Source organism: Petromyzon marinus, chromosome 65 (genome assembly GCF_048934315.1).
Source record: "Petromyzon marinus isolate PM22_M1 ecotype Great Lakes invasive population chromosome 65, UKy_Petmar_22M1.pri1.0, whole genome shotgun sequence".
NCBI lineage: Eukaryota > Metazoa > Chordata > Hyperoartia > Petromyzontiformes > Petromyzontidae > Petromyzon > Petromyzon marinus.
The window spans coordinates 7275868-7300946 of NC_133731.1; the positions used below are offsets into that span (position 1 = coordinate 7275868).

General features: G+C 50.0%; 2 protein-coding genes across 4 annotated transcripts in view; one reads left to right on the plus strand and one right to left on the minus strand.

Annotated features, from left to right (window-relative positions):
* LOC116956449 (interferon regulatory factor 5-like) overlaps positions 1–7249 on the plus strand; it is a 19343-nt gene extending 12094 nt beyond the window's left edge. For 2 of the 3 annotated variants that reach the window (XM_032978093.2, XM_076054334.1), the window contains exons 5-10: positions 1496–1544; positions 2212–2340; positions 3209–3330; positions 5374–5641; positions 5859–5977; positions 6599–7249. In XM_032978093.2, the coding sequence (XP_032833984.1) occupies positions 1496–1544; positions 2212–2340; positions 3209–3330; positions 5374–5641; positions 5859–5977; positions 6599–6775 (864 nt within the window). In that variant the 3' untranslated portion in view covers positions 6776–7249. The remainder of the gene's footprint in view (positions 1–1495; positions 1545–2211; positions 2341–3208; positions 3331–5373; positions 5642–5858; positions 5978–6598) is intronic. The other variant, XM_032978094.2, reaches the window with a different exon arrangement.
* Positions 6956–23424, minus strand: LOC116956404 (uncharacterized). Its single transcript, XM_032977995.2, has 3 exons — positions 23341–23424; positions 18892–19205; positions 6956–17150 (listed from the first exon to the last, which is right to left on the minus strand). The coding sequence occupies exons 1-3, from the start codon at positions 23358–23360 to the stop codon at positions 16873–16875; spliced, it is 612 nt and encodes a 203-aa protein (XP_032833886.2). The 5' UTR covers positions 23361–23424; the 3' UTR covers positions 6956–16872.
* Positions 23425–25079: the final 1655 nt, after the last annotated feature.

The window sequence follows — 25079 nt, forward strand, 5'->3', positions numbered from 1 at the left end:
AGACACTGCTATTCACCAATAAGGCATTAAAAGGGCTCGCCACACATTACATGCAGGAACTAATACATTTATATATTCCATCGAGGTCCTTAAGATCTTCTGATTTCCAACTGCTCAGGACTCACGGGTCTAGGGTTGTGCTCTTTTGGCAATCGGTGCGATTGTTAGCGGGGCACCCATAAGCTATGGAATGCCTTGCCACTTGAAGTCAGTCGCTAGATATACTTAAGTCTGCTTTGAAAATCCATCTCTTTAAAGTGGTTTTCCTTCTTTAAAGTCACGTATTGTTTCCCTTCTACGTGGTGACTTTACCAAAAGAACCAAGAATATTAATCCCTGCAGTCACGAAAGTTTTAAATCAACATTTTCCCTCTTTAGTTCGGTCGATTGGCCCTGGCTCTGTTTTTGTTTCGCTGCTTTCCATGCATTGCGCATTGGGACCCTAGGATGGAATGCGCATTATACATCTGCATTATTGTTATGAGAAAAGGAGCTTCTAGAGCAATGAGTTTTCAATCTAGATTTAAAAGTGCATCGCTCCCAATGGCTTCCTAAGCGCATCTGAAAGCGCCGCGCGATGCGGTGGCCATCTTTGTTCGACGGGCAGCCAAAAAGCCGGCGCTGCTGCTGCTGCTGCGAGGGTGACCGGAATTTGCGTGATGATGGTTTACAGCTCGCTGACGACATCGGAAAGGGTTTCGTGGTTCATTCGTAAATAAATGTGTTATTTGTAAATGAATCAAGACACGGTACATAACAAGCGCGGCGTGTAAACATTCGGGAGCGGCATTCATAGCCGGGTGATGACGAGCGAAAGAGCGCGCATATTGTTCGATGTTCCCCCCCCTCCCCCCGAATAAAAGTGTCTCATTTATAGAGTCAAGATTCCACAAATGCATATTTAGTGTAACGTATTTCGAATCCGTTCCCTAATTTATAAGTTACGTTTTAGCGAGAACTCCGCCTACTGAGCCGCCATTCAATGAGGCACGACTGTATTGATATCGGGTACCACAAAATATAACACGAGCTGGTAAATGGTAAATTTGAAAACACAGTGAGAGCTGTGTTGTTTGCGGAGTGGGGGGGGGGGGTCAAAATGACCGCGTGTCATTCGGCATGAAGTCCAACGTTTCAGCTCCTGAAGAAGCTCCCGGCCACGCGGAGCGGAACGACGGACATCGTGCCGAAAAAGCCGGTGGTGCGGCGCGTAAAACAAATCGGAGAGCCGTACACTGTTATTGTCGTTGTTGTTGGAATCAATCGGTTCCCCTCCGCGGGAGGAATCTCCGATTAGCACGGTTGGCTACGTATTGTGCCAAATAAGTTCTGCATACGTGTAGGCAATCTGCAGCGCCCGGAGCAAAATCACACGCATGTACGAGGACGGGGGGGGGGGGATTGAGGAGCTGAGCCTGGATAGCCAATGGCCAGAAGGCAGTGGTGGAAGAGGAGGCGTTTGAGATTTGAGCTGTGATCGTGTGTTCTCCCCCAGGCAGTTGGATCGATGTTCTGCTTCAACGGGATGATGGACAGCCTGGGCGGTGAGCAGAACTCTCTCCCGTTGCTTCTCACGGACGTGATCGGAGGTGGCAACACCGTAGGCTTCCGCGATCCAATATTACTCTTAACAAAGGTTGTTGGGTTTAGATCGCGTAAATATTAATGTCGTTAACTCGCCACCGCCCGACACAGCCAATTAGTAAGGTTTGTCACGTGAACGAAACTTTACAATTCATTACTAGTTCGGCACACCGGTTGTGCGTTGGAGAGTAAACCCACAACATGTACAATTTGAGGACTGTGACGTTTCGCTGCTGGCCACAACCAGCTTCATCAGGCGGTTTGTCAGTAATTTGACGAAGCTGCTGTTTGTAATCGCCAGCGAAACGACGAATCTATTGAAGCTGGGTGGGCTGGAAAGAGTGCTTACGCACCACTTCGTGGACCAAAGGTCGCTTGGAGTGACCTCGGAGGCAGATCTGCGATATTTGTCTCCGCGGGCCAATCTGCAACACGAAGGGTCGCGCTGCTCGGCAAGAGATCCGAGTGGATTTGTCATCCCCGTGACTTGATACCAAGGACATAAACGGCATGGACTTGCTGATGGGCGGGGGGCAGGGGGGGGTAATGACAACGCTTAAAAAAAATAAAATTCATAAAAGGTGAAGAGGGTCAGCGATTGATTCGCGATGTCCTCCCGTATGCTAGCGGCCGGCCCGGAGCCTTCTGCTGAAAACCGGCACGTGGACTTTGTGAACTCGGTCTCCGAGGTGACGGAGACGGAGATGTTTGTGGCGACTGCCGCCATCCCCTGCACCCAGACTCTGCAAATGGCAGGTGAGGAGGGGCGGTGGTGGCAGTGGTGGCTAAGGTGATGACGCGTGCAGGTGGCTTCAGTCGTTGAGTCACGGCAATACGAGTGGCGGTGGACTGACTTGTACAAAAAATAATAATAGTAATAATTGACCAAACCAGACAGTAGTCAATGCAGAGCAATGCAGGGCTCTCCCGAATAGGAGTCTGAAGACTTGGGGAGTGATATCGCGCATTGTTTGGCACGATGTGCAACGTTTCGCTCCACGAGCCAGGAGATTCTTCGAAACCCGAATATTGAGCTAAGACAGAACAAGCATGGATGTGTGTGTGTGTGTGCGCGCGTGTATATAACTGAATGGTAGTGTAGTGGTTAGCGCACTGCGCTACGAACCTGACGATCCGGGTTCGAATCCCACTCGCGGCCAACCCAGTGACGATTATTTGAACTGGTCCAGGGCCTCCCTGAGGTCGACTCAGCCTCAAATGAGTACCTGGTGCGGTGTGTAAACATCGTCACTGGGGAGACAAAGGCGGCCGGGCGTGGCGCTGGCCACCCACCCCCTCGTGTGCTGTGCCGGCTTTCATAAGTGCTCGCGAACAGCACTTGCCCAAACAGTCTGTTATAGGCTATGCGGGGGATCTTTGCGTGCATGCACGTGTGCGTGAGTTTCGCACGTGTGCGCGCGCGTGTGTGGTGTTGCGAAGGGGAGTGCGGGCGGTGCATTCCTTCGGTCGCGACATCCCGCTACTAAATGGAGCCTTCGATGCAGTTCCACGCGGCCTCAAACGCGCGCCCACTCTGCCGGCAAAACAATAACCTTTGCTCTTTGTCGTGCGCACGTGCTTTGTACGTGTGTGTGTGTGTGTGCGTGTGCGTGTGTGCGTGCAGTCACGGACCTGGATTTCAAGGTTCTCTACAGAGGGAGCGAGGTGTTTAAGGCGGTGACCAGGACAAACCGCTGTATCATCTGCCATGACCCCCCACAATCCTCTGTACCATCACCGCCGCAGGTGAGCCATAGTACCCGGCCCTCACGCTCCGTCAAATCCTGCCGGCTACATTTTGAGTGGGATTCACTAAGCTACCTATTAGGAAGTCACTAGAGCAGTGGTTCTTAACCTCTACTGCAGCCTTGCACCCCTTTTGTTCGCTATTAACATTTTTTATGTTAATAAGGAATATTTTTTTAAAAACACGCTTTATTGAAATGTACCGTACTAGTAATGGCAGAACTCCACGACTCCAGGAAGTGGCCCAGAAGCTTGCCACAACGTAAGGGGACCCGTGGTGATTTACAGCCAACGTGAGTTGATCGTGGACAATTAGGCCCAAGCCGAAACATAACATATAAAAAATAATGTTTCAAATGTTTATTTTTTTATTTTTAATGATAGAATATAGTATTGTCATCATTATGACATAAGTATACCAAGTTTTCAGTCGATACCGCATTGGGAAGTGGGTAAAAATTCAGTTACAAGATTTGAGGATACAACAGACAGTGAGTTAATAGAAAGTGTGTAATAATAAATACATAGGGTTTGATGAAAAAAGTAAGTTGTTACTTACATGCCCGTGCTTAAATTGTGTTTTCGATGATTTACCTTCTAAAAAAAAAACTTGCCATGTCTCGCACTCCCAGGGGCTGCATGCACCCCAGGTTAGGAACCATTGCACTAGAGCGATGTACTTTTAAATCGAGATTGAACTGCTCTTTGTGTTTAGTTTGATGTCCTCCCCCTCCCCGCACACCTCCGATTAGCATGGTTGACTATGTACGGTGCGAAAGAATTCTAGATTTGAAGCTTTCGTGACTGCAAGGATCCATACTCTTTGGTTCTATTCGGTAAAGTCACGTAGGTAAAAAAAATAAAACAACAAAAATCACGACGTTTCGGCCACAACACAAGCGGCCTTCATCAATTCCTTTGTCGAGGCACCTTAATCCCTCTCACACAGCTTAAAGGTCGCAGTCTGAGTTTGGCTCTGTTTCACTCCAGCGCAGTCTTCGAGACAGGCTGGTCCCTTCACCTGATGAAGGCCGCTTGTGTTGTGGCCGAAACGTCGTGATTTTTGTTGTTTTATTTTTTTACCCTACGTGACTTTACCGAATAGAACCAAAGAGTATGGTGCGAAAGAAGTTTAACACGTATAGATGCGCTACATGTGGCCAGGGTAAGGGCGAGCCGGCGGCGTGAGTGTAGAGTCGGCGTGGTTTACTTTATTCAGTCTCAGTCTGGACCATGACAACCAGTGGAAGGTTCGTTGAGTCCCAGCTCATGGATTCCATTGAATTGTCCTCGTAGTTGAGTCTACGAAAACTGTGAAAAGTTTAGTCCACTCCGAGTTAATTACATGCCCATAGGATATTTGTTCAAAGACAGAAAGAGGAACACGTGGATTTCGAATCGGCACCGCACGTTTTGGAGTATTTGGCCGATATAAATTTCCGCGCGACAAGGCAACTTCGTTGGGATATCATTAGCGTTGGCAGGTCGCTTCTGACAAACAGCTTCATAGCTCAGTTTAGTTGATGTAACGCAGGTTAATAACATTGAAAACGCAAGGAAAGTGAGCAGCCTAGGGCAGGACTTGTCTGGCTGCGTAAAACGAGTGTCAACCGAGGAATAGAACGCATCAGAAGGTTCCACGGTGGTCACCCTGGTTAATACCGTGGGTGCATTAATGATGATATATTCCCTGTCCGCTTCACGGGGGGGGGGGTGGGGGGGGACACTGAAGATCCCGTGACGTAATTAGGAAAAAATTGTAGGAGGCTGCGCGTGCGTCGGCGTCATGGTCCAAAGGATTTTCCACGTTTGATTCACCCTTTTTGACGTTCCAATGACGTGCGTGTACCCAACGCACGCGTGCGTCATCCGGTTTTTCTTCCGATCCCCGTTCCGATGACAGGAAGCGGCCGCGTGCAGCAGCGTAGCCACCACCACCACCACCACCGCCTCCTGGCTAAGTGCCGACGATGGCGGTGATCGACGATGACTGACAACAATAAAAAATGTGAAACCTGCTTTGTCGACCTCGTCGCTTGCAAGCAGGACACGGCCGTCATCTCGCTGCCGCCGCCCGTGGGCTTCAACGAGCAACAGCGCTTGACGGCGAGAATCCTGGAGCCGCTGGCGCGCATGTCGGCAGACATGGGCGGCGTGGTGCTGGAGGTGGACCGCCACGGCCTGTACGCGACGCGCCACGCGCTCAGCCGCGTGTACTGGTCGGGGCCCAGCACGCCACGCCACGCCGCGCCCGTCAAGTTGCCCCGCGGCGAGCGCGTCTGCCTCTTCAACCTTGAAACGTTCATGCAAGGTCAGCTCCGCCCACCCGCCCGCTTGCTCACCCGCTTGCTCCGCCCGCCCGCTTGCTCCGCCCGCATGCCCACCCACCCACTTGCCCGCCAGCTTGCCCGCCAGCTTGCCCGCCCGCTGATACGCAAACAGCACTTTCCCCAAAAGTCTGTTGAGGCTATACGGGGGGGATCTTTGTGTCTTTGTGTCTTTGTGTCTGTGCTTGTGCGTATGTGCAGAATTGATCCAGTTTATGAAAGGTTCACCTCCAAGGCCTCAGCCGTCGTTTGAGATCCTTCTGTGCTTCGGGCAAGAGTGGCCCAATGGGACATTGGCTGAGAAACTGATTATGGTGCAGGTAACGTTTCCCCCTTCATTGGTTTTGTTTAAACAAACGATGTTGCCCATCGTAATGCAAGCGGGCATATAGCCCCAACCATGCTTAATCGGAGGTCCTTTTCGAACTCCGGTTTAAAGAATGTTGCTACCTTTGTCAATTTTTTCCATCTCTCTATCTCCTTTGCATGCAGCCGTGTAAGAGTTACAGATGTGGATAGTCAAAATCGCAGACAGAAAGATCGTTAATAACGAGGAATCATGGGCGTGCACGGGCTAACGCGGGTAGCGGAAATAGAAAACTCAACTATATTTTATTTTACCAGATAAGGCTCACTGAGCTATAGAGCTCTTTTCCAGAGGTGGCCTGGCCATAAATGATAGCCCAATGAAGTGGCTTATCACGTGGAAATTTATAGCAGCCAAGTACTCTTAAACGCACGTTTCTAAATGTGGACGAACAAATGGAGAACACGGAGAAGAATCCACACGACCGCGGGGAGAGAGACACGCAGTCTCCAAATATACAGGCATCAGGGTTCGGGATCAAATCCACAACCTCCTGTATACCAGGCAAGGAAGTTAACATCTCGTAAGTCGAATGTTTCTTCCTGTTCCGCCCCACCCCCACCCCGCCCGTCAGGTGCAGCACAGTTTGGCCCGCTTGCTGGTGGAGTTGGCCCGGCAGGGCGGTGCGTCCTCGTTGGACGGCTCGACCGTTAGGTTGCAGATCTCCGACCCCCTGAGCAACGAGATGATGGATGTGGACCAGATGGACGATTTTTTGAAGTGGATCAACGCCGACAGCGGACACCAGTAGTAGGGGGGGCTCGGCCGTCGTGCGGCGGCGGCGCTGACGAGCAAGACTCATTTTGTCGTCGGTAGTTCGTTCGTTGCTAAAAAAAAAAAAAAAATTTTTGCTTCAAAATATTTACGAAGCGATGCGCCCGTGCTAGTTGTACAATGCCATCGCTTTCTGACAGCATGTACATAATTTAAAAAAAAAGCATTGGGGGTGTGACGTTGAATGGATTAGGAGACTCGTGGCAGGCAGGCTTTAGTTCAAATACGAGCAATATTTGAGCTAAATTTATTTGCTAATTTTCAGAGAGAGGGGGGTACACTTTGTCACGTTTAGGTACCGCAGTGACCTGCACAGTTTTGATAACAGACCTGGTGCTGAGAAACAAGTATTGGTTTGGTCTGTGCCTCTTGCCTGTTAGCTTCTGGTGTCGAACATTTTACCGTGTGCAACCCGTGTGTGATGTATATATATAAAAAAAAATCCCATTGATTGATTGCGTCATTTGCAATACATTCACGCAGGCCTTTTTTTTTTACAAAATTGCTTTTAAACTAAACTTTTATGGGAAAACTCACGACGACTCGTTTCTTTAACCAGTCACTTCCGTTAATTCGTATTGTTCAATGAAGCGATTTCTATTTAATGTTACGATAACGACTTGTGATCCCTCCCTCCGCACTCCCTCAAACTCTCGTGATTCCTAAGCCTACCCTCGTGCTACAAAGTCACCCCTCATTCACAACACGTGACGATGAACGAGTCAAATGTGCAAGGGCGAGCGACTGGGTGGGTGCCGTGATGATGCGGCAGAGGAGAGTCTCGGAGTGAGTCCAGGAGAGGGCGAGTCTCGGAGTGAGTCTCAGAGTCCAGGAGAGGGTGAGTCTCAGGGTGAGAGGGTGAGTCTCAGGGTGAGAGGGTGAGTCTCAGGATGAGTCTCAGAGTGAGTCCAGGAGAGGGTGAGTCTCAGAGTGGGTCCTAGAGAGGGTGTCTCGGAGTGAGTCTCAGAGTGAGTCCAGGAGAGGGTGAGTCTCGGAGTCTCAGAGTGGGTCCTAGAGAGGGTGAGTCTCAGGATGAGTCTCAAGAGTGAGTCCAGGTGAGGGTGAGTCTCAGGATGAGTCTCGGAGTGAGTCCAGGAGAGGGTGAGTCTCGGAGTGAGTCTCAGAGTGAGTCCAGGAGAGGGTGAGTCCCGGAGTCTCAGAGTGGGTCCTAGAGAGGGTGAGTCTCAGGATGAGTCTCAGAGTGAGTCTAGGAGAGGGTGAGTCTCGGAGTCTCCGAGTGAGTCCAGGAGGGGGAGGGGAGTGCGGGGGGGGGGGTCATGGGGGGGAGGGGTGTAGGGGGGATGGTGGGAGGAGCATACGGGGATTGGAGGGAGGGGCGTGTGAGGGATTGAGGGAGGGGCGTGAGTGGGGCTCTCCAACGGTAATAATCGGCGACGTTCCGGTCGATGCACCAAGCGTCGCCGACTGCATGTTTGTGTTACTTTTAAGGCCACACGGGGTCATTATTGACGAGTGTCGAGCCTGTTTGTTAACTGTGCTTGTGCACAAATCATTTGTCAATACTACAACATTTCATTACAGCACCACCGTCAATTCCCCGACATTAAATTGCGGCATTAAAATCAACACTACAGCATCATATCATTGTGGTATTCCCATCAATATAACATTCCATTGCAGCATCACTATCACTTCCATTCCGCGTAATTACAGCATTACTTTCAATTCCCGAACACTCAATTGCACCTTTGCTGTCGAGACGATAACATTAAATCGAGATTTCCAAAAGGATTCTTCCATTTACTGCAATGTAACCGGGGAACACCCCACTGTACACATTCGTAATGACTTGCCCCACTTCTCTTGAGATGGCACTTCATTGAAGACACGTTCACTTGACATCAGGCGGAGACCCCACCGCAACAGCCCCGAATCTCCCGTGCATCTCCCTTTTATATACCGACACGCGGCCACGCCCACCTTATATACCGACACGAGGCCACGCCCCCCTTCTCGAGCCTTCTCGCTGACTCCGGACGCTCACTCTACCGGCAGACTCCCACCGTCCTCTTCCGTCACCTGACCACGGCTCCCTTCTCGAACATTCCCGTAGCACGCCAGTCCCTACGCGCTCACAACCGATACCGCTGTCATTACCTCCCGTGGCCACTAGTGCACTCATAGTGTAGGCGGACTTCCCTGTTATTACCTCCCGTGGCCACTAGTCTCCTCACACCGCATGCAGGGTCTATTGTCATTACACATCGAGTGTCATGCGGCCATCATCATCATCATCATCACCGCTGGTGTTCCCTCTCTTGGCCGTGACGGGGGACCGAGCAACTGCGCGTTAGCCGCTCGTTGCTCGAGGCGTGCAGTGCAAAGTGAAGGTCGCAGAGGTCCGCGGTTCAAATCCTTCAGGTCGCCCTGGTTAATACTACGGGTGTATTACAACAAAATATACATTTAAAAAAATACCAGGTAATGCTCACTGAGCTACATAGCTCTTTTTCAGAAGTGACCTGGCCACAAATGATAGATCAACGAAGTGGCTTATCGCGTGGAAATTTCTATCAGCCAAATACTCTAAATGCACGTCGATTCTAAATGTGGAAGGAAAAACCGGAGGACCCGGAGAAAAATCTAGGCAACCCCGGGGAGATAAGACGTACAGCAGGCGTCAGGCGAGGTAGTTAACATCTCGCTACTGCGGCGTATTAACCGTAGTCACTGTGCACCGTCTGTTTTATCAGCGGACGTTCATGATGTCGTAACGTTGTAATTATTGCGCGTCTGCGGCCAGGTCCAAATGTTGCCAAATTGAATAAAAATTACACCAGAGATTTACGTAACTCGCAAAACGCATAGAAACATCGCTACCGACTGCAACACTACTCCAGACCGTCTGTGGAACAAAGCGCCACTGTGGAACACAGCGCTTCTTTAAAAAAAAAGTGGCACAAAAACCAAGAGCGCTAATTATGAGACTCAGAATCTTTATTTAGACTGGAGGAGGAATCCGATGAGCTATGAAGCTCTTCACTCACAGATGTTTTGTAGGGGCACTTGGTCAGCGAGTTACAACAAACGATGAAAAAAAACCCGCTAGGAGTGCCAAGTAGGGAAACGGTAAACAAGTAAACGTAGGTGAAAAAATAAAACTATAAAATAAAATCACGACGTTTCGATTGCAACACAAGCAATCTATTTCACAGAGTTAATTACATCCTCAACGTTTAGCAGTGCAGCAAATTTATTGTTTTGAGCTCCAGCATCTCTCTTGACGGCAATCGTGAAGCCGTTTGGCTCTCCTCTCCGCACCTGACACCGCGTCAGGATACTTCTTAAGCCCCCCCTCTGCCCAGTCACATGATCTCAGTCATCATCGCACACGCAACGCTCCCCACCATCTCCTCATTTCCTCCCCCTCCACCGCCCTTCTCTGACTTATATAAACCCTCTTAACTCCGGCATCTCTCCCACTTCAGTTAAAACATGTTTCTTGCTGTGGTTGTCACACCTGATGATGATTGCTTGTGTTGCAATCGAAACGTCGTGATTTATTTCTATTTTTTTATTTTATTTTTTCACCTACGTGACTTTACCGAAAGAACCAAAGAGTATGGATCCTTGCAGTCACGAAAACTTCAAATCTATAAGTAAAGTCACTAAATGAAATGAATAAAATATAAAAAAAACACAACGTATGATTTTTATTCCTTGCCTTAACTGTATATAATACTTTTTATTTTCTATGTGGAGGGACGTACAGTGAGGGAAAAAAGTATTTGATCCCCTGCTGATTTTGTACGTTTGCCCACTGACAAAGAAATGATCAGTCTATAATTTTAATGGTAGGTTTATTTGAACAGTGAGAGACAGAAGAACAAAAAAAATCCAGAAAAACGCATGTCAAAAATGTTATAAATTGATTTGCATTTTAATGAGGGAAATAAGTATTTGACCCCCTCTCAATCAGAAAGATTTCTGGCTCCCAGGTGTCTTTTATACAGGTAACGAGCTGAGATTAGGAGCACACTCTTAAAGGGAGTGCTCCTAATCTCAGCTTGTTACCTGTATAAAAGACACCTGTCCACAGAAGCAATCAATCAGATTCCAAACTCTCCACCGTGGCCAAGACCAAAGAGCTCTCCAAGGATGTCAGGGACAAGATTGTAGACCTACACAAGGCTGGAATGGGCTACAAGACCATTACCAAGCAGCTTGGTGAGAAGGTGACAATAGTTGGTGCGATTATTCGCAAATGGAAGAAACACAAAAGAACTGTCTATCTCCCTCGGCCTGGGGCTCCATGCAAGATCTCACCTCGTAGAGTTGCAATGATCATGAGAACGGTGAGGATTCAGCCCAGAACTACACGGGAGGATCTTGTCAATGATCTCAAGGCAGCTGGGACCATAGTCACCAAGAAAACAATTGGTAACACACTACGCCGTGAAGGCCTGAAAATCCTGCAGCGCCCACAAGGTCCCCCTGCTCAAGAAAGCACATATACATGCCCGTCTGAAGTTTTCCAATGAACATCTGAATGATTCAGAGGACAACTGGGTGAAAGTGTTGTGGTCAGATGAGACCAAAATGGAGCTCTTTGGCATCAACTCAACTCGCCGTGTTTGGAGGAGGAATGCTGCCTATGACCCCAAGAACACCATCCCCACCGTCAAACATGGAGGTGGAAACATTATGCTTTGGGGGTGTTTTTCTGCTAAGGGGACAGGACAACTTCACCGCATCAAAGGGACGATGGACGGGGCCATGTACCGTCAAATCTTGGGTGAGAACCTCCTTCCCTCAGCCAGGGCATTGAAAATGGGTCATGGATGGGTATTCCAGCATGACAATGACCCAAAACACACGGCCAAGGCAACAAAGGAGTGGCTCAAGAAGAAGCACATTAAGGTCCTGGAGTGGCCTAGCCAGTCTCCAGACCTTAATCCCATAGAAAACCTGAGGGAGCTGAAGGTTCGAGTTGCCAAACGTCAGCCTCGAAACCTTAATGACTTGGAGAAGATCTGCAAAGAGTGGGACAAAATCCCTCCTGAGATGTGTGCAAACCTGGTGGCCAACTACAAGAAACGTCTGACCTCTGTGATTGCCAACAAGGGTTTTGCCACCAAGTACTAAGTCATGTTTTGCAGAGGGGTCAAATACTTATTTCCCTCATTAAAATGCCCATCAATTTATAACATTTTTGACATGCGTTTTTCTGGATTTTTGTGTTGTTATTCTGTCTCACTGTTCAAATAAACCTACCATTAATAGACTGCTCATTTCTCTGTCAGTGGGCAAACGTACAAAATCAGCAGGGGATCAAATACTTTTTTCCCCTCACTGTATATATGAAGGAGATACCGTATATATAGTCTGCTTATTTATTTTATAATTAAAATATAAGAGATGACGGGGGACTGTTAGGGCAGATCTATAGGTATCTGTGCTAGTCTATGGGTTTTCTGTGAGCCTGTGGGTATCTGTGCGAGTCTATGGGTTTTCTGTGAGCCTGTGGGTCTCTGCGTGAGTCTGTGGGTCTCTGCGTGAGTCTGTGGGTCTCTGCGTGAGTCTGTGGGTCTCTGCATGAGTCTGTGGGTCTCTGTATGAGTCCGTGGGTCTATGTGCGAGTCTGTGGGTCTCCTTGTGAGTCTGTGGGTCTCTGTATGAGTCTGTGGGTCTCTGTGCAAGTCTGTGGGTCTCTGTGCGAGTCTGTGGGTCTCTGTGCGAGTCTGTGGGTCTCTGCTGTGATTCTGTGGGTCTCTGTGTGAGTCTGTGGGTCTCTGTATGAGTCTGTGGGTCTTTGTATGAGTCCGTGGGTCTTTGTATGAGTCCGTGGGTCTCTGTGCGAGTCGCGAGTCTGTGGGTCTCCTTGTGAGTCTGTAGGTCTCTGTATGAGTCTGTGGGTCTCTGTATGAGTCTGTGGGTCTCTGTGTGAGTCTGTGGGTCTCTGCTGTGAGTCTGTGGGTCTTTGTGCGAGTCTATGCGTCTCTGTTTGCGTCTACGAGTCTCTACGTGGGTCTAAGAGCAGATGGAGGGATTTTGCCAGTGCAGATATTGGAGGTGATGTGTAGCAGCTGCGCGATCCAGCGGAGGGGAACAAGCCCTGGCGATGAAATAGACACCCATCACAAGCATGGCGTGTGGTTCATGCAGACGTGATGCCTTGTGATATTGGGTGTCTATTTGGTGTTTGAACATCTCAACACCTTCCCGTATCCTTACCGGAAAGGATCAAGCTTATTACATTTTTAAGAAAAAAAAAGAGTCCCAAAGACCAAAACCAGTTCCTCATCGGGGATCCTACAGTCTGTCCACATGGCTTCAACCTACCACGCTGGACAGGTTCCGGACGCAGCGGTGCAAACCAACCTCCACCGCTGGGGTCTTCACGACAACCAACACCTGCAGCTGTGGCTCTGTGCAAACAGGTGCCGCGTGTTGCTGTCGCTGATGACCGGCCGCTCAGTCCGGCGGAGCTACAACACGGCCCGGCGAGGATGCCACCGCACAGCATGGCGATTGCACGCACTCGCTCAACGAATCAAATTTGTGAAAGGTTTCAAGGAGGTTGGCCAGATCGTTGAAAGCAGCGGTGGCTAACCGGCGTCTCCCGAGCCGCGCGCAGCTCACCAATCCACCGCACGCGGCTCACCAATCCACCGCGCGCGGCTCACCAATCCACCGCGCGCGGCTCACCAATCCACCGCGCGCGGCTCACCAATCCACCGCACGCGGCTCACCAATCCACCGCGCGCGGCTCACCAATCCACCGCGCGCGGCTCACTAATCCACCGCACGTGGCTCACCAATCCACCGCACGCGGCTCACTAATCCACCGCACGCGGCTCAACAATCCACCGCACGCGGCTCACCAATCCACCGCACGCGGCTCACCAATCCACCGCACGTGGCTCACAAATCCACCGCACGTGGCTCACCAATCCACCGCACGCAGCTCACCAATCCACCGCACGCGGCTCACCAATCCACCGCACGCGGCTCTATTGAAGGGGGCATAACGTAGTACGTACTCTCCCAGTAGTAGCAATGGATAATGTATCCCGTGCTGTGCCTAAAACCGTCAAGATGCTGTGACATCGCGGGATGTCAACCTGCAGTGCCGGCGTTAAGAGGCACGGCGTGCGGTGTAACGACATCGCGGATACCACAGTGGTGTGGGTGTAGTACCGGCCCTAGAGGGGCCCGGTGAACGCTGATTGATAGCGCTGGATGGCACCGCGCTTTGCGTGCAGTGCCGACCCTACAGGACACGGTGTGTGGGTGCCAGCCTAGGGATGAGGTTACTCGAGGCCATGGCCCTCTGGTTGACCCGGGAGGACACGTGACCGGTTAAGTCTACAGAGGGGCCCCCCAAGTGGGGGCTAGGGGTGGTCACGTGGTTGGGATCCAGATACTTCCCGAGGATTCTGGAAGGTGGTCATGGCCAAGGCCACGCCAGAGAGAATATCAGCCGGGTCCCCAGAGGGACCGGGGTTGTTGTTGTTGTTGTTGTTCATCCTGAAGAAACCTTCGTCTCCGTTCAACGAGTCTCCAACACGTAGAGCCTGGCCCGAGCTGTGGGTCCCGGTCCGTAGTAGCAGTTACGTTGTAGCTAGTGTAGTTACTAGTGTAGTTACTAGTGTAGTTAGCCTGTGGCTAGTGTAGTTACTAGTGTAGTTAGCCTGGTGGTTAGTGTAGTTACTAGTGTAGTTAGCCTGTGGCTAGTGTAGTTATTAGTGTAGTTAGCCTGTGGCTAGTGTAGTTAGCCTGGTGGTTAGTGTAGTTACTAGTGTAGTTAGCCTGTGGCTAGTGTAGTTACTAGTGTAGTTAGCCTGTGGCTAGTGTAGTTACTAGAGTAGTTAGCCTGGTGGTCACCACCCGGCTAACTACACCAGTTACGTTGTAGCTAGTGTAGTTAGCCTGGTGGTTAGTGTAGTTACTAGTGTAGTTAGCCTGGTGGTCACCACCCGGCTAACTACACCAGTTACGTTGTAGCTAGTGTAGTTAGCCTGTGGCTAGTGTAGTAACTAGTGTAGTTAGCCTGGTGGTCACCACCCGGCTAACTACACCAGTTACGTTGTAGCTAGTGTAGTTAGCGTGTGGCTAGTGTAGTTACTAGTGTAGTTAGCCTGGTGGTCACCACCCGGCTAACTACACCAGTTACGTTGTAGCTAGTGTAGTTAGCCTGGTGGCTAGCGTAGTTACTAATGTAGTTAGCCTGTGGCTAGTGTAGCTACTAGTGTAGTTAGCCTGTGGCTAGTGTAGTTACTAGTGTAGTTAGCCTGGTGGTTAGTGTAATTACTAGTGTAGTTAGCCTGTGGCTAGTGTAGTTACTAGTGTAGTTAGCCTGTGGCTAGTGTAGCTACTAGTGTAGTTAGCCTGGTGGCTAGTGTAGTGACTAGTGTAGTTAGCCTGTGGCTAGTGTAGTTACTAGTGTAGTTAGCCTGTGGCTAGTGTAGTTACTAGTGTAGTTAGCCTGTGGCTAGTGTAGTTACTAGTGTAGTTAGCCTGTGGCTAGTGTAGTTACTAGTGTAGTTAGCCTGGTGGCTAGTGTAGTGACTAGTGTAGTTAGCCTGGTGGTCACCACCCGGCTAACTACACCAGTTACGTTGTAGCTAGTGTAGTTAGCCTGGTGGCTAGTGTAGTTACTAGTGTAGTTAGCCTGTGGCTAGTGTAGTTACTAGTGTAGTTAGCCTGGTGGCTAGTGTAGTGACTAGTGTAGTTAGCCTGGTGGTCACCACCCGGCTAACTACACCAGTTACGTTGTAGCTAGTGTAGTTAGCCTGGTGGCTAGTGTAGTTACTAGTGTAGTTAGCCTGGTGGTCACCACCCGGCTAACTACACCAGTTACGTTGTAGCTAGTGTAGTTAGCCTGGTGGCTAGCGTAGTTACTAGTGTAGTTAGCCTGGTGGTCACCACCCAGTAATTAGCCTGGTGGTCACCACCAGCCTAACTACACCACCAGCCTAACTACACCCGTCACGTAGTAACTAGTGTAGTAACTAGTGTAGTAACTAGTGTACTAACTAGTGTAGCTAGCCTGGTGCTCACCACGAGGCTAGTTACACTAGTTACGTAGTTACAAGTGTAGTAACTACTGTAGTAGCTAGTGGAGTTAGCCTGGTGGTCACCACCCGGCTAACTACACCAGTTACGTTATAACCAGTGTAGTAACTAGTGACGTAGTACTAGTGTAGTAACTAGTGTAGCTAGCCTGGTGGTCACAACCCGGCTAACTACACCAGTTACGTTATAACTAGTGTAGTAACTAGTGACGTAGTACTAGTGTAGTAACTAGTGTAGCTAGCCTGGTGGCCACCACCATCGGTTCTTATTCTGTTAAGGGGAAGTTACCCCGTCTATCAGAGTTGAATAAATGTGTTGCCTCCAAGTCTACGTCTGCGACGCAGGTGAACCCATTACAAATATATATATACACTAATATATATACAGTAATATATATACACTAATACTGGTAGGAACGAAGTTGTAAACTGAGTGTACCAGCCTGCAATAGATTAATGCGTCCGTCCGTCCGTCCCCTTTCAATACTTTAACGAAGTGAAATCTCGTGCTGTTGGGTGTAAAAAAAATTCCAATGTTCCTACCAGCCCACCCTGCAAGGACCTGTTATATATACACACTAATATATATAGACACTTGGCTCTTTGCAGAACTCATGGGTACTTTTTTGGCTCTCAGTCTGTTACAGGTTGGCCACCCCTAGTTTAAAGGAAATAGAAAATGTCTTGCTACATCCCCGGTGCTCTATCCTGGCCACATGACCCAGCCAGTTCATCCCCCCCCAACCAACGTTTGGCCGGATGGAGGTGGCTAAACGTGCCGGGCATCAGGCCGGAGAGGAGACGGAACTGATGTGGTGCAGGAGTTGCCACCGATTGGACTTGCCGACGACCGGTGCCAGCGGTGTCAACATCGTCCTCTGCGGAGGAGGCTCGTGCCGGACGCGACTCCCGACAACCGGACATCTGTGGAGAAGCTCAACGGATTCCCCCAGGACAAACAAAGTTCCGATCACACGCACAGCAGGGCGGCACGGCGGGGAGGACGCAGGCGTCTCCGTCGGTGCCACCGCTGCCCCTACTCCGCGTGTCTCCACGCGTCAGGGCGAAGGGCGGGGGTGGGCGAGAGGGGAGGGGAGGCGGGGGGGGGGGGGGGGGGGGGGGGCCGCTCCCCTGGGCGGGCGTCGTCGAACTGCCCGGGCTGCACCGCGAGCTGCGACAGGTTGAGGAGGGCGCAGGCGAAGGAGTCGCGGCGGCGCTGGGCGTGGTGCATGCCCGGGAAGTAGGCGCCCGGGAGCGGCGCGGCGGCGGCGGAGGCGGCGGCGGCGGACGGCGGGATGGAGAGCTCCTCGTCTCCTGCGAAAGCGGCGGCGCCGCCGCGGCCGTCGACACGGCATTAGGGGCCGGAGTCGGCAAAAACCCCGCGGCTTCCGGAGCCCGCCGTGCGGTGGCCCTTTGCGGGTTGCAGTGCGGTTCTTGAAATCCGGAAAAAAAAAAAATGGCTTTTCTCGTTATTATCGCGTGGACATTTATGGCAGCCAAATACTCTAAAACGCTTGTGTTTTTAAATGTGGAGGACCCAGAGAAAAATCCACACGACGACCACGGGGAGAACACGCAAACTCCAAATATACAGCAGGCCGTCAGGGTCGGGATCGAACCCGCGACCTCCTGCATACCAGGAGAGGGAGTTAACATCTCACCACCACAGCGCCCAGCCAACGAGCCCACCACCACCGCCACGCTGCCTGCCGGTCGCCGATCGTCCGTGGCAGCGATCGGCATCGTCGTTTGCGGTGCAACTTTATTTGGCAAATGTTCTAACCGTGACGCTGGCACGCACTGACTTACTGTCGCTAATAATTACTTCATCCGGGGCGGTGGTGGCTGCCAACGCCTTTAATCCAGCACCGTGGAGGCGAGGGTTGGCGAATCGCACAAATGTTGTTCGACTCCCTTCACGTTGGCGTCGATGAGGTGCCCGTACCCTGAATTGCCAGCGGAAGGCAGGTGGGGGACAAAATGTTCATCCCCCACCTGTTCCATCTCCGCGGAATAAATCTTTGCCCCGCCTTTACGCAGAGCGTGGGTTTTCTCCCGAACGTAAGCGCTCATCCTACGGCCGATGAAAACCTTCGCGTATAGGGGGACCGCACAGCATGGGCAGTTGCTGGCGCTGGCTCCTCGCCGCCGCGTGGTTGCTGTCTGCGGCTCGTCCTCGCGGGTCTCTCTCTCTCTCTCTCGTCGTCGTGAACGAGCGAAAACCGTGTGACGGCGTGCCGCACAAGTTGTCGTCGTTGTTAATAAATAAATAAAAGTAACAGTTTTTGTGGATTTAACACTTAGGAAGCTTTCGCGACAAATATTATTCACGACAAAGGAACATTTTTCACGCGCTTTTATTTAACTCACTCTGTTGTTGTTGTAGTTGTTGTTGTATCCTCAAATCTTGTAACTCAATTGTAACCCACTTCTCGATGTGGTATCGACTGCAAACTTGGAAACTTATGTCATACTGATGACAATACTATATTCTAAATATATAAAAAATATTTTTAAACATTAATTTTTATATGTTATGTTTCAGCTTGGGTCTAATTGTCCACGCTCAACTAACGTTGGCTGTAAATCACCACGGGTCCCCTTACGTTATGGCAAGCTTTGCGGCCACTTCCTGGAGTCGTGGAGTTCTGCCATTGCGAGTAGGGTACATTTCATTAAAGCGTGTTTAAAAAAAAGTATTTTTAAATATTACTTATTCGGGTTAGATCGCGTAAACAAAAGTGTGTCGTTAAATTCTGGCTGTCGCCTGATAAGCCTGGTTGTTGTAATTACCGGCGAAACGTCACAGGACACGAATGGTAAATGTTGGAGTGGGTTTACTCTCCAGCACACAACCACTGAGTGCTGCACTAGCAAAGAATTGGCACGTTTTGCTTACGTGACAAACCCCTTACTAGTTGGCTGTGTCGGGTGGTGACGGGTTTAAGGACACATTTATATTTTACGTGATCTAAACCCAAAAAAAACCCTTCTATTATGATTTTGTGTGGAGCCCGCTTCAGGATTAACCGCCAATCGGGACGCCAGCTCTTACCGTAAGGACTTGCTTTGTCGATCTCCAGGTCCCAGTCCTCACTGGGACCCAGCTGCAAAGGATCAATACCAGGCGAGGCAGCGTTCTCCTCCTCCTCCTCCTCACCATCATCGTCACAATCGCTCTCATCGCTCGGGTCTTCTCTACGGACGTAATGATTCTTGCCGCTGTTGAACTTGTGGCACGGGGACATCTGCCCGTCCCGGCCGTCCCCGGCCTCCCGCACGCGGCGATCGGCGGAGGCTGCGGGCCAGAAGGGGCTGCCGCTGTCGCCCGCACCGAGCTCCGTGTCTGCAGCACGCGGCGGGCTCAACCTGGAAGGAGGGCACCGCCCGCCGATGATCCAGCACACGCCGATGCATGCCAGTCACTCGCTCGCCCTGTGGCCAGTCAGTCATCTGCTATGTCGCGCTTTTATCGCTACTACCATGGTTACTGTTCCCATGGAGTTCACTTGCATGAATGTACAGGGACTCCGTTACTTGCAAACATTCGACTTACTAACTGTCAGAGATACGAACAAACCTGGTCCGTGTGTCCAGTTGCCTGTTCGGAACGAGAGACGTAAGTTTAACCGCCGCGCAATTGATGGCGGTGGTGGCATCTCCATCTGCAGAACGTGAAGAACCATTGGCATCAACATCTACAGGAGATTATACAATTTTTTAAGCCATTCCCCGTGTTTAGTATACACGCCACACATGTTTGAAATCGACAGGCGTAAAGTTGGATTTACGAAACAAATCGACTTACTAACAGGCCTCTGGAACCTAACTGGTTCATAAGTAGAGGAGTCCCTGTATGTTGAACTTATTTCGCACCATACGTAGCCAACCGTGCTAATCGGAGGTTAGCATGGTCGCAACTACACTGCAGGTCACCAAAACGCACTCACTCACCCACCAACTCGCACCGACCAGCAAGGTGAAGTATGGTCAAATAACCCCCACGACCAACATAGCATGGGGAGGTCTTCATCGAGCAGTGGATTGATAAAAGTACTTTCAATTATGACGTTGTTAATGTTACTCAGGGTTGCTATGGTATTGTATGGGTTTGATTTGTACTGCATTGTAGTTGCTGGTAATGTCGTAAGGTTTTAGTTGTATTATTACGTAATTATGCTTACCGCTGTTATATTATCACCAGCCTTTTGCCTGTCCAAGGACGGGTGTATTGCAGTAAATCTGAAACTTGCAAGCGAAGATCAGACCACAACGTGGTAATAATTGCATCAATCCGTGTGCAGTTAGTAAGGGCGCCGTGACAGACCTATTTCATTTAAAGGTTATAATCCCTTGTTCATCGCGACGTCCTTTTTACTTTGATGTCTCAACAACAGCGTTACGTAGATCACGTGACATGAGGGTTCTACCTTTGTAGCGAGGGTTGTCAGTTGACGCCGAGGAGGTGCCTCGGCCCCCCCACCATGTGGAGAGACGTCACCCGCTAATTATTATTAATGAGGAGGGGGGGGGGATGTCCATTTGGAGGACGTCACCTGCTCATGATTATTAATTAGGGGGGCTGCTCGATGTGGATTGACGTCACCTGCTCATGATTATTAATTAGGGGGGCTGTTCGATGTGGATTGACGTCACCTGCTCATGATTATTAATTAGGGGGGCTGTTCGATGTGGATTGACGTCACCTGCTCATGATTATTAATGAGGTGGGGCTGGTCGACGGAGTGACCTCACGAGCGTTAAGGACATTCCTGGGTGATTATGGCGTGTATGTATTATTGTTGACTGTTGCAATTAATTGCGTTGGTATGAGTGAACAAGGCGAGGGTGAATGGGTGAGCGGGCGAGTTGACGAGGGTGGGCGAGCGAGATGGTGGACTAGTGGGTTAATAGCTGAGCGACATCGCGAGTGAGTCGCATTCTCAGGTTCATTCTGAGCGGACGAGAAGTCAAGAGGCCGGGGACGAGTCTCACTTGCAAGTTGGTGGATGCAAGAGAATAATTAAATAATAATAGATTTTTACGTTACCAGGTAAAGCACACTGAGCTCTGTAACTCTTTTTCAAAATCCGAAGGACACGAGTGATAGCTCAACACCAGTGGCCTGTTACGTGGAAATGTATAGCCAGAAAATGTATGTACGTCGGGGGTGGTAGAAGAGACATGCTCCTATCGTCCCAATTTGAGTTATATTCGTTAGCGGTGTCACTTTTGCCAAATAGCCTAGAGTTGACTCTTGTTAACGCGGTTAAATGTACCGTTATATATATTTTAAATGTACTGTATAGGTAGATTTAACATTGTATTTTTAGTACCGCATTCGTTTGTAGAGCTGTTAACGTTGCCGCCATAGCAATGATTTCTATTAAGGCAAGGCTGTAATTATAATAAATATTGGGGGGGGGGGACATCCCCCCCCCCCCAATATTCAAATATGCTCAAAATGTCCCCCCCAATATATTGCTATAAAATAGATTTCTGTTTATGATTGTGGTTATGGTTGTACTTTATAAATCCCTAATCTCTGCCGTTACATACAATGAAACAAGAAAAGGTAGAAAATAATAAACAGAGCGATGTAAAACAACACACTATTAGACATTATTGTAAAAAAATAAAATCCATCCCATGTGTTTGTGAATTTTTTTTATATTTTAGGCAGGAAATTAGTTTTCAAATTTAGATTTTTTTTTCTGGGGGGGGGGACCCCCTGAAGGATTTGGTCCCCCCCAATGTTGATTCTATAGCAACGGCCTTGTATTAAGGTCCTTACATTATTGAGGTTGTTGTATTATTGAGGTTTTAGCAGTCGGGAGCGCGCTGATTGCTGCCGTGTAGATTACAACCGAGTTCAGTAGCGACTGAGCAGTACAAAGATCCCCCGTGTAGCCTTGACAGACTGTCGGGGCAAGTGCTGTCAGTAGGAGCGAGTATCAGCACCTTACACACAGACAAAGCTCCCCCGTGTAGCCTTGACAGACTGTCGGGGCAAGTGCTGTCAGTAGTAGCGAGTATCAGCACCTTACACACAAAGATCCCCCGTGTAGCCTTGACTGTCGGGGCAAGTGCTGTCAGTAGTAGCGAGTATCAGCACCTTACACACAGACAAAGATCCCCCGTGTAGCCTTGACAGACTGTCGGGGCAAGTGCTGTCAGTAGTAGCGAGTATCAGCACCTTACACACAGACAAAGATCCCCCGTGTAGCCTTGACAGACTGTCGGGGCAAGTGCTGTCAGTAGTAGCGAGTATCAGCACCTTACACACAGACAAAGTTCCCCCGTGTAGCCTTGACAGACTGTCGGGGCAAGTGCTGTCAGTAGTAGCGAGTATCAGCACCTTACACACAAAGATCCCATGTGTAGCCTTGACAGACTGTCGGGGCAAGTGCTGTCAGTAGTAGCGAGCATCAGCACCTTACACACAGACAAAGATCCCCCGTGTAGCCTTGACATACTGTCGGGGCAAGTGCTGTCAGTAGTGTAGCTACTACTACTACATATGTAACTACTACTGTACAGATGTGTAGCTACTACACGTGTAGTGTAGCTACTACTACTACATATGTAACTACTACTACTGTATAGATGTGTAGCTACTACACGTGTAGTGTAGCTACTACTACTACATATGTAACTACTACTACTGTACAGATATGTAGCTACTACACGTGTAGTGTAGCTACTACTACTGTACATGTGCTGCTAGGATAATCCGGCACTGCTGCACACGAGGGGGTGGCCAGCAACCACGCCCGGCCGCCTTTGTCTCCCCCAAGTGGCGACGTTTACTGCACACCCCCACCAGCTCACTCGTTTGAGGCCGAGTCGACCTAGGGGTGGGGGGTGGGGGAGGCCCAGGACCGGTTCAGAATGCTCCGTCACTGGTGGTGTTGGTGGCCGCGAGCGGGGGAATCCAACTCGGGTCGCCGGGTTCGTGGCGAGAGCGCGCTAACCGCTGCACCACCGCTCCCCACGATTAGACAGTACTCACGCTGCCCGATGTGCCGTCAAGAAAGGGGGCATTACCCGAAACGTCGCCTATTACATACAATTTTAAGCCCCCCCCCCCCCACACACAGTGTTATTGGTGTTGTTAACGAATGCCTTGTTTGTTTGTTGTTTACCGCAACCAACGGAGCAGCGACGTCACCAAACACACGACGATGAGCGTAGCGGCTTGACATCCCTCTTAGTGTTCTAACAGCTGCCGTGGCCGCTGCACTCGTGCTATCGTCGCCCGCGTTACAGGTACTAAGTAACTAAGGTTATTGTTGTTGTTGGTGATGGTGGTGGTGCTGCTGTTGTTGTTGTCCACGTGGTAGAATTCAGCGGCGCCCGTGAGATGTGAGCGATGGGCATGAAATCTCGTGGCAGGCGCCGTTAACATCGCAGGACAGAAGTCGCGGTGGGTGGGTGGTTTGGTAGTGTTCATCCAGCAGTGGATAGACCAATGAGTGATGAAGAGTCAGCCCCGATCTCTCACCTCGTCTCGTCTCCCTCCATGTGCTCGCCACGTGTCGGCAGCGAGACGCGCTCTGATTGGTCCACTCGCCCACCCTTGCCGGGAGCGGCTCTGATTGGTCGACTCGGCTTAGAACGAACTCAGCATCATTCTTAGCTCTTTCGGTAAAGTCACGTTGAAGGGAGACAATAAAATAATAAAATATATATAACAATAAAAATTCTCACGACGTTTCGACCATAACACAAACGGTCGTCATCAGGTGTGTCGGTTTGCATACATTTATTTATTTTTAAACGGTGTATTTATTTATTTTTAAAAACGTCAGCACCACGGGCAGCGATGTCAGTTTATTTAGAAGGACGAGTCCATCTATGTTCTGAAAAGAGGAGGGGGAGACGAAAAATTAATGTATGCTGTCTGAAAGCCACCGTAAGCGTGAACAATCAAGACCTGAAATGGTTTATCAAATCCTTCCAATGATTGCTAAGCCAGAATCCATCTTCTCGGTTGAAATTGTCTCTGTGCTTGTATATGTGGATAGCCTCATGAACGAATCTCTCATGGTAGCCAGATGGCTTACAAAGAACCTCTGTCTTGGAAAAGTCAATGTCATGTGAGCCTACTGAATTATAACAGTGATCTGCCACGACCGAGGTGTTGGTCCTACCGTGTTTAAGGTCTGCTTTGTGTTCACGAATGCGGTCCGAGACATGGCGTTTGGTTTCTCCAATGTAACTACTACCACAGAGGCAACTTAGTTTGTAGACACCAGGGTACTGTATGTCCGGAATCACATCTTTTACAGACGTAACCAGATCACGGAATAAACACAAGATCCACGTCCGTTTCAACACATTACATAGTTCAACAAAGTGGCTAAATATCACGTGGACATTTATAGCAGCAGCCAAATACTATAGACGCGTGGTGACGTTGATTCTAAATGTGAAGGGGGAAACCTGGAGGAGCCGGAGACAAATCCACACGACCACGGGGGAAGAGAGAGACGCGCAGACTCCAAATATACAGCAGCAGCAGCAGGCATCGTCAGGGGCAGGATCGAACCCACGACCTCCTGCACACCAGGCGGGGTAGTTAACATCTCATAGCCACCGTGATGATAATGAGAGAGAGACGTGCAGACTCCAAATATACAGCAGCAGCAGGCATCGTCAGGGACGGGATCGAACCCACGACCTCTTGCACACCAGGCGAGGTAGTTAACATCTCATAGCCACCGTGATGGTGAGAGAGAGAGACACGCAGACTCCAAATATACAGCAGCAGGCGTCGGCAGGGTCAGGATCGAACCCACGACCTCCTGTATACCAAGCGAGGTAGTTAACATCTCATAGCCACCGTGATGAGAGAGAGAGAGAGACACGCAAACTCCAAATATACAGCAGCAGGCATCGTCAGGGTCAGGATCGAACCCACGACTGCCTGCATACCAGGCGAGGTAGTTAACATCTCATAGCCAACGCAGCGATGATGAGAGAGAAAGACACGCAAACTCCAAATATACAGCAGCAGCAGGCATCGTCAGGGTCGGGATCGAACCCACGACCTCCTGTATACCAGGCGAGGTAGTCAACATCTCATAGCCAACGCAGCGATGATGAGAGAGAAAGACACGCAAACTCCAAATATACAGCAGCAGCAGGCATTGTCAGGGTCGGGATCGAACCCACGACCTCCTGTAGACCAGGCGAGGTAGTCAACATCTCCGGCGGAGGGTAGAGCGAGTAGGCATTGAG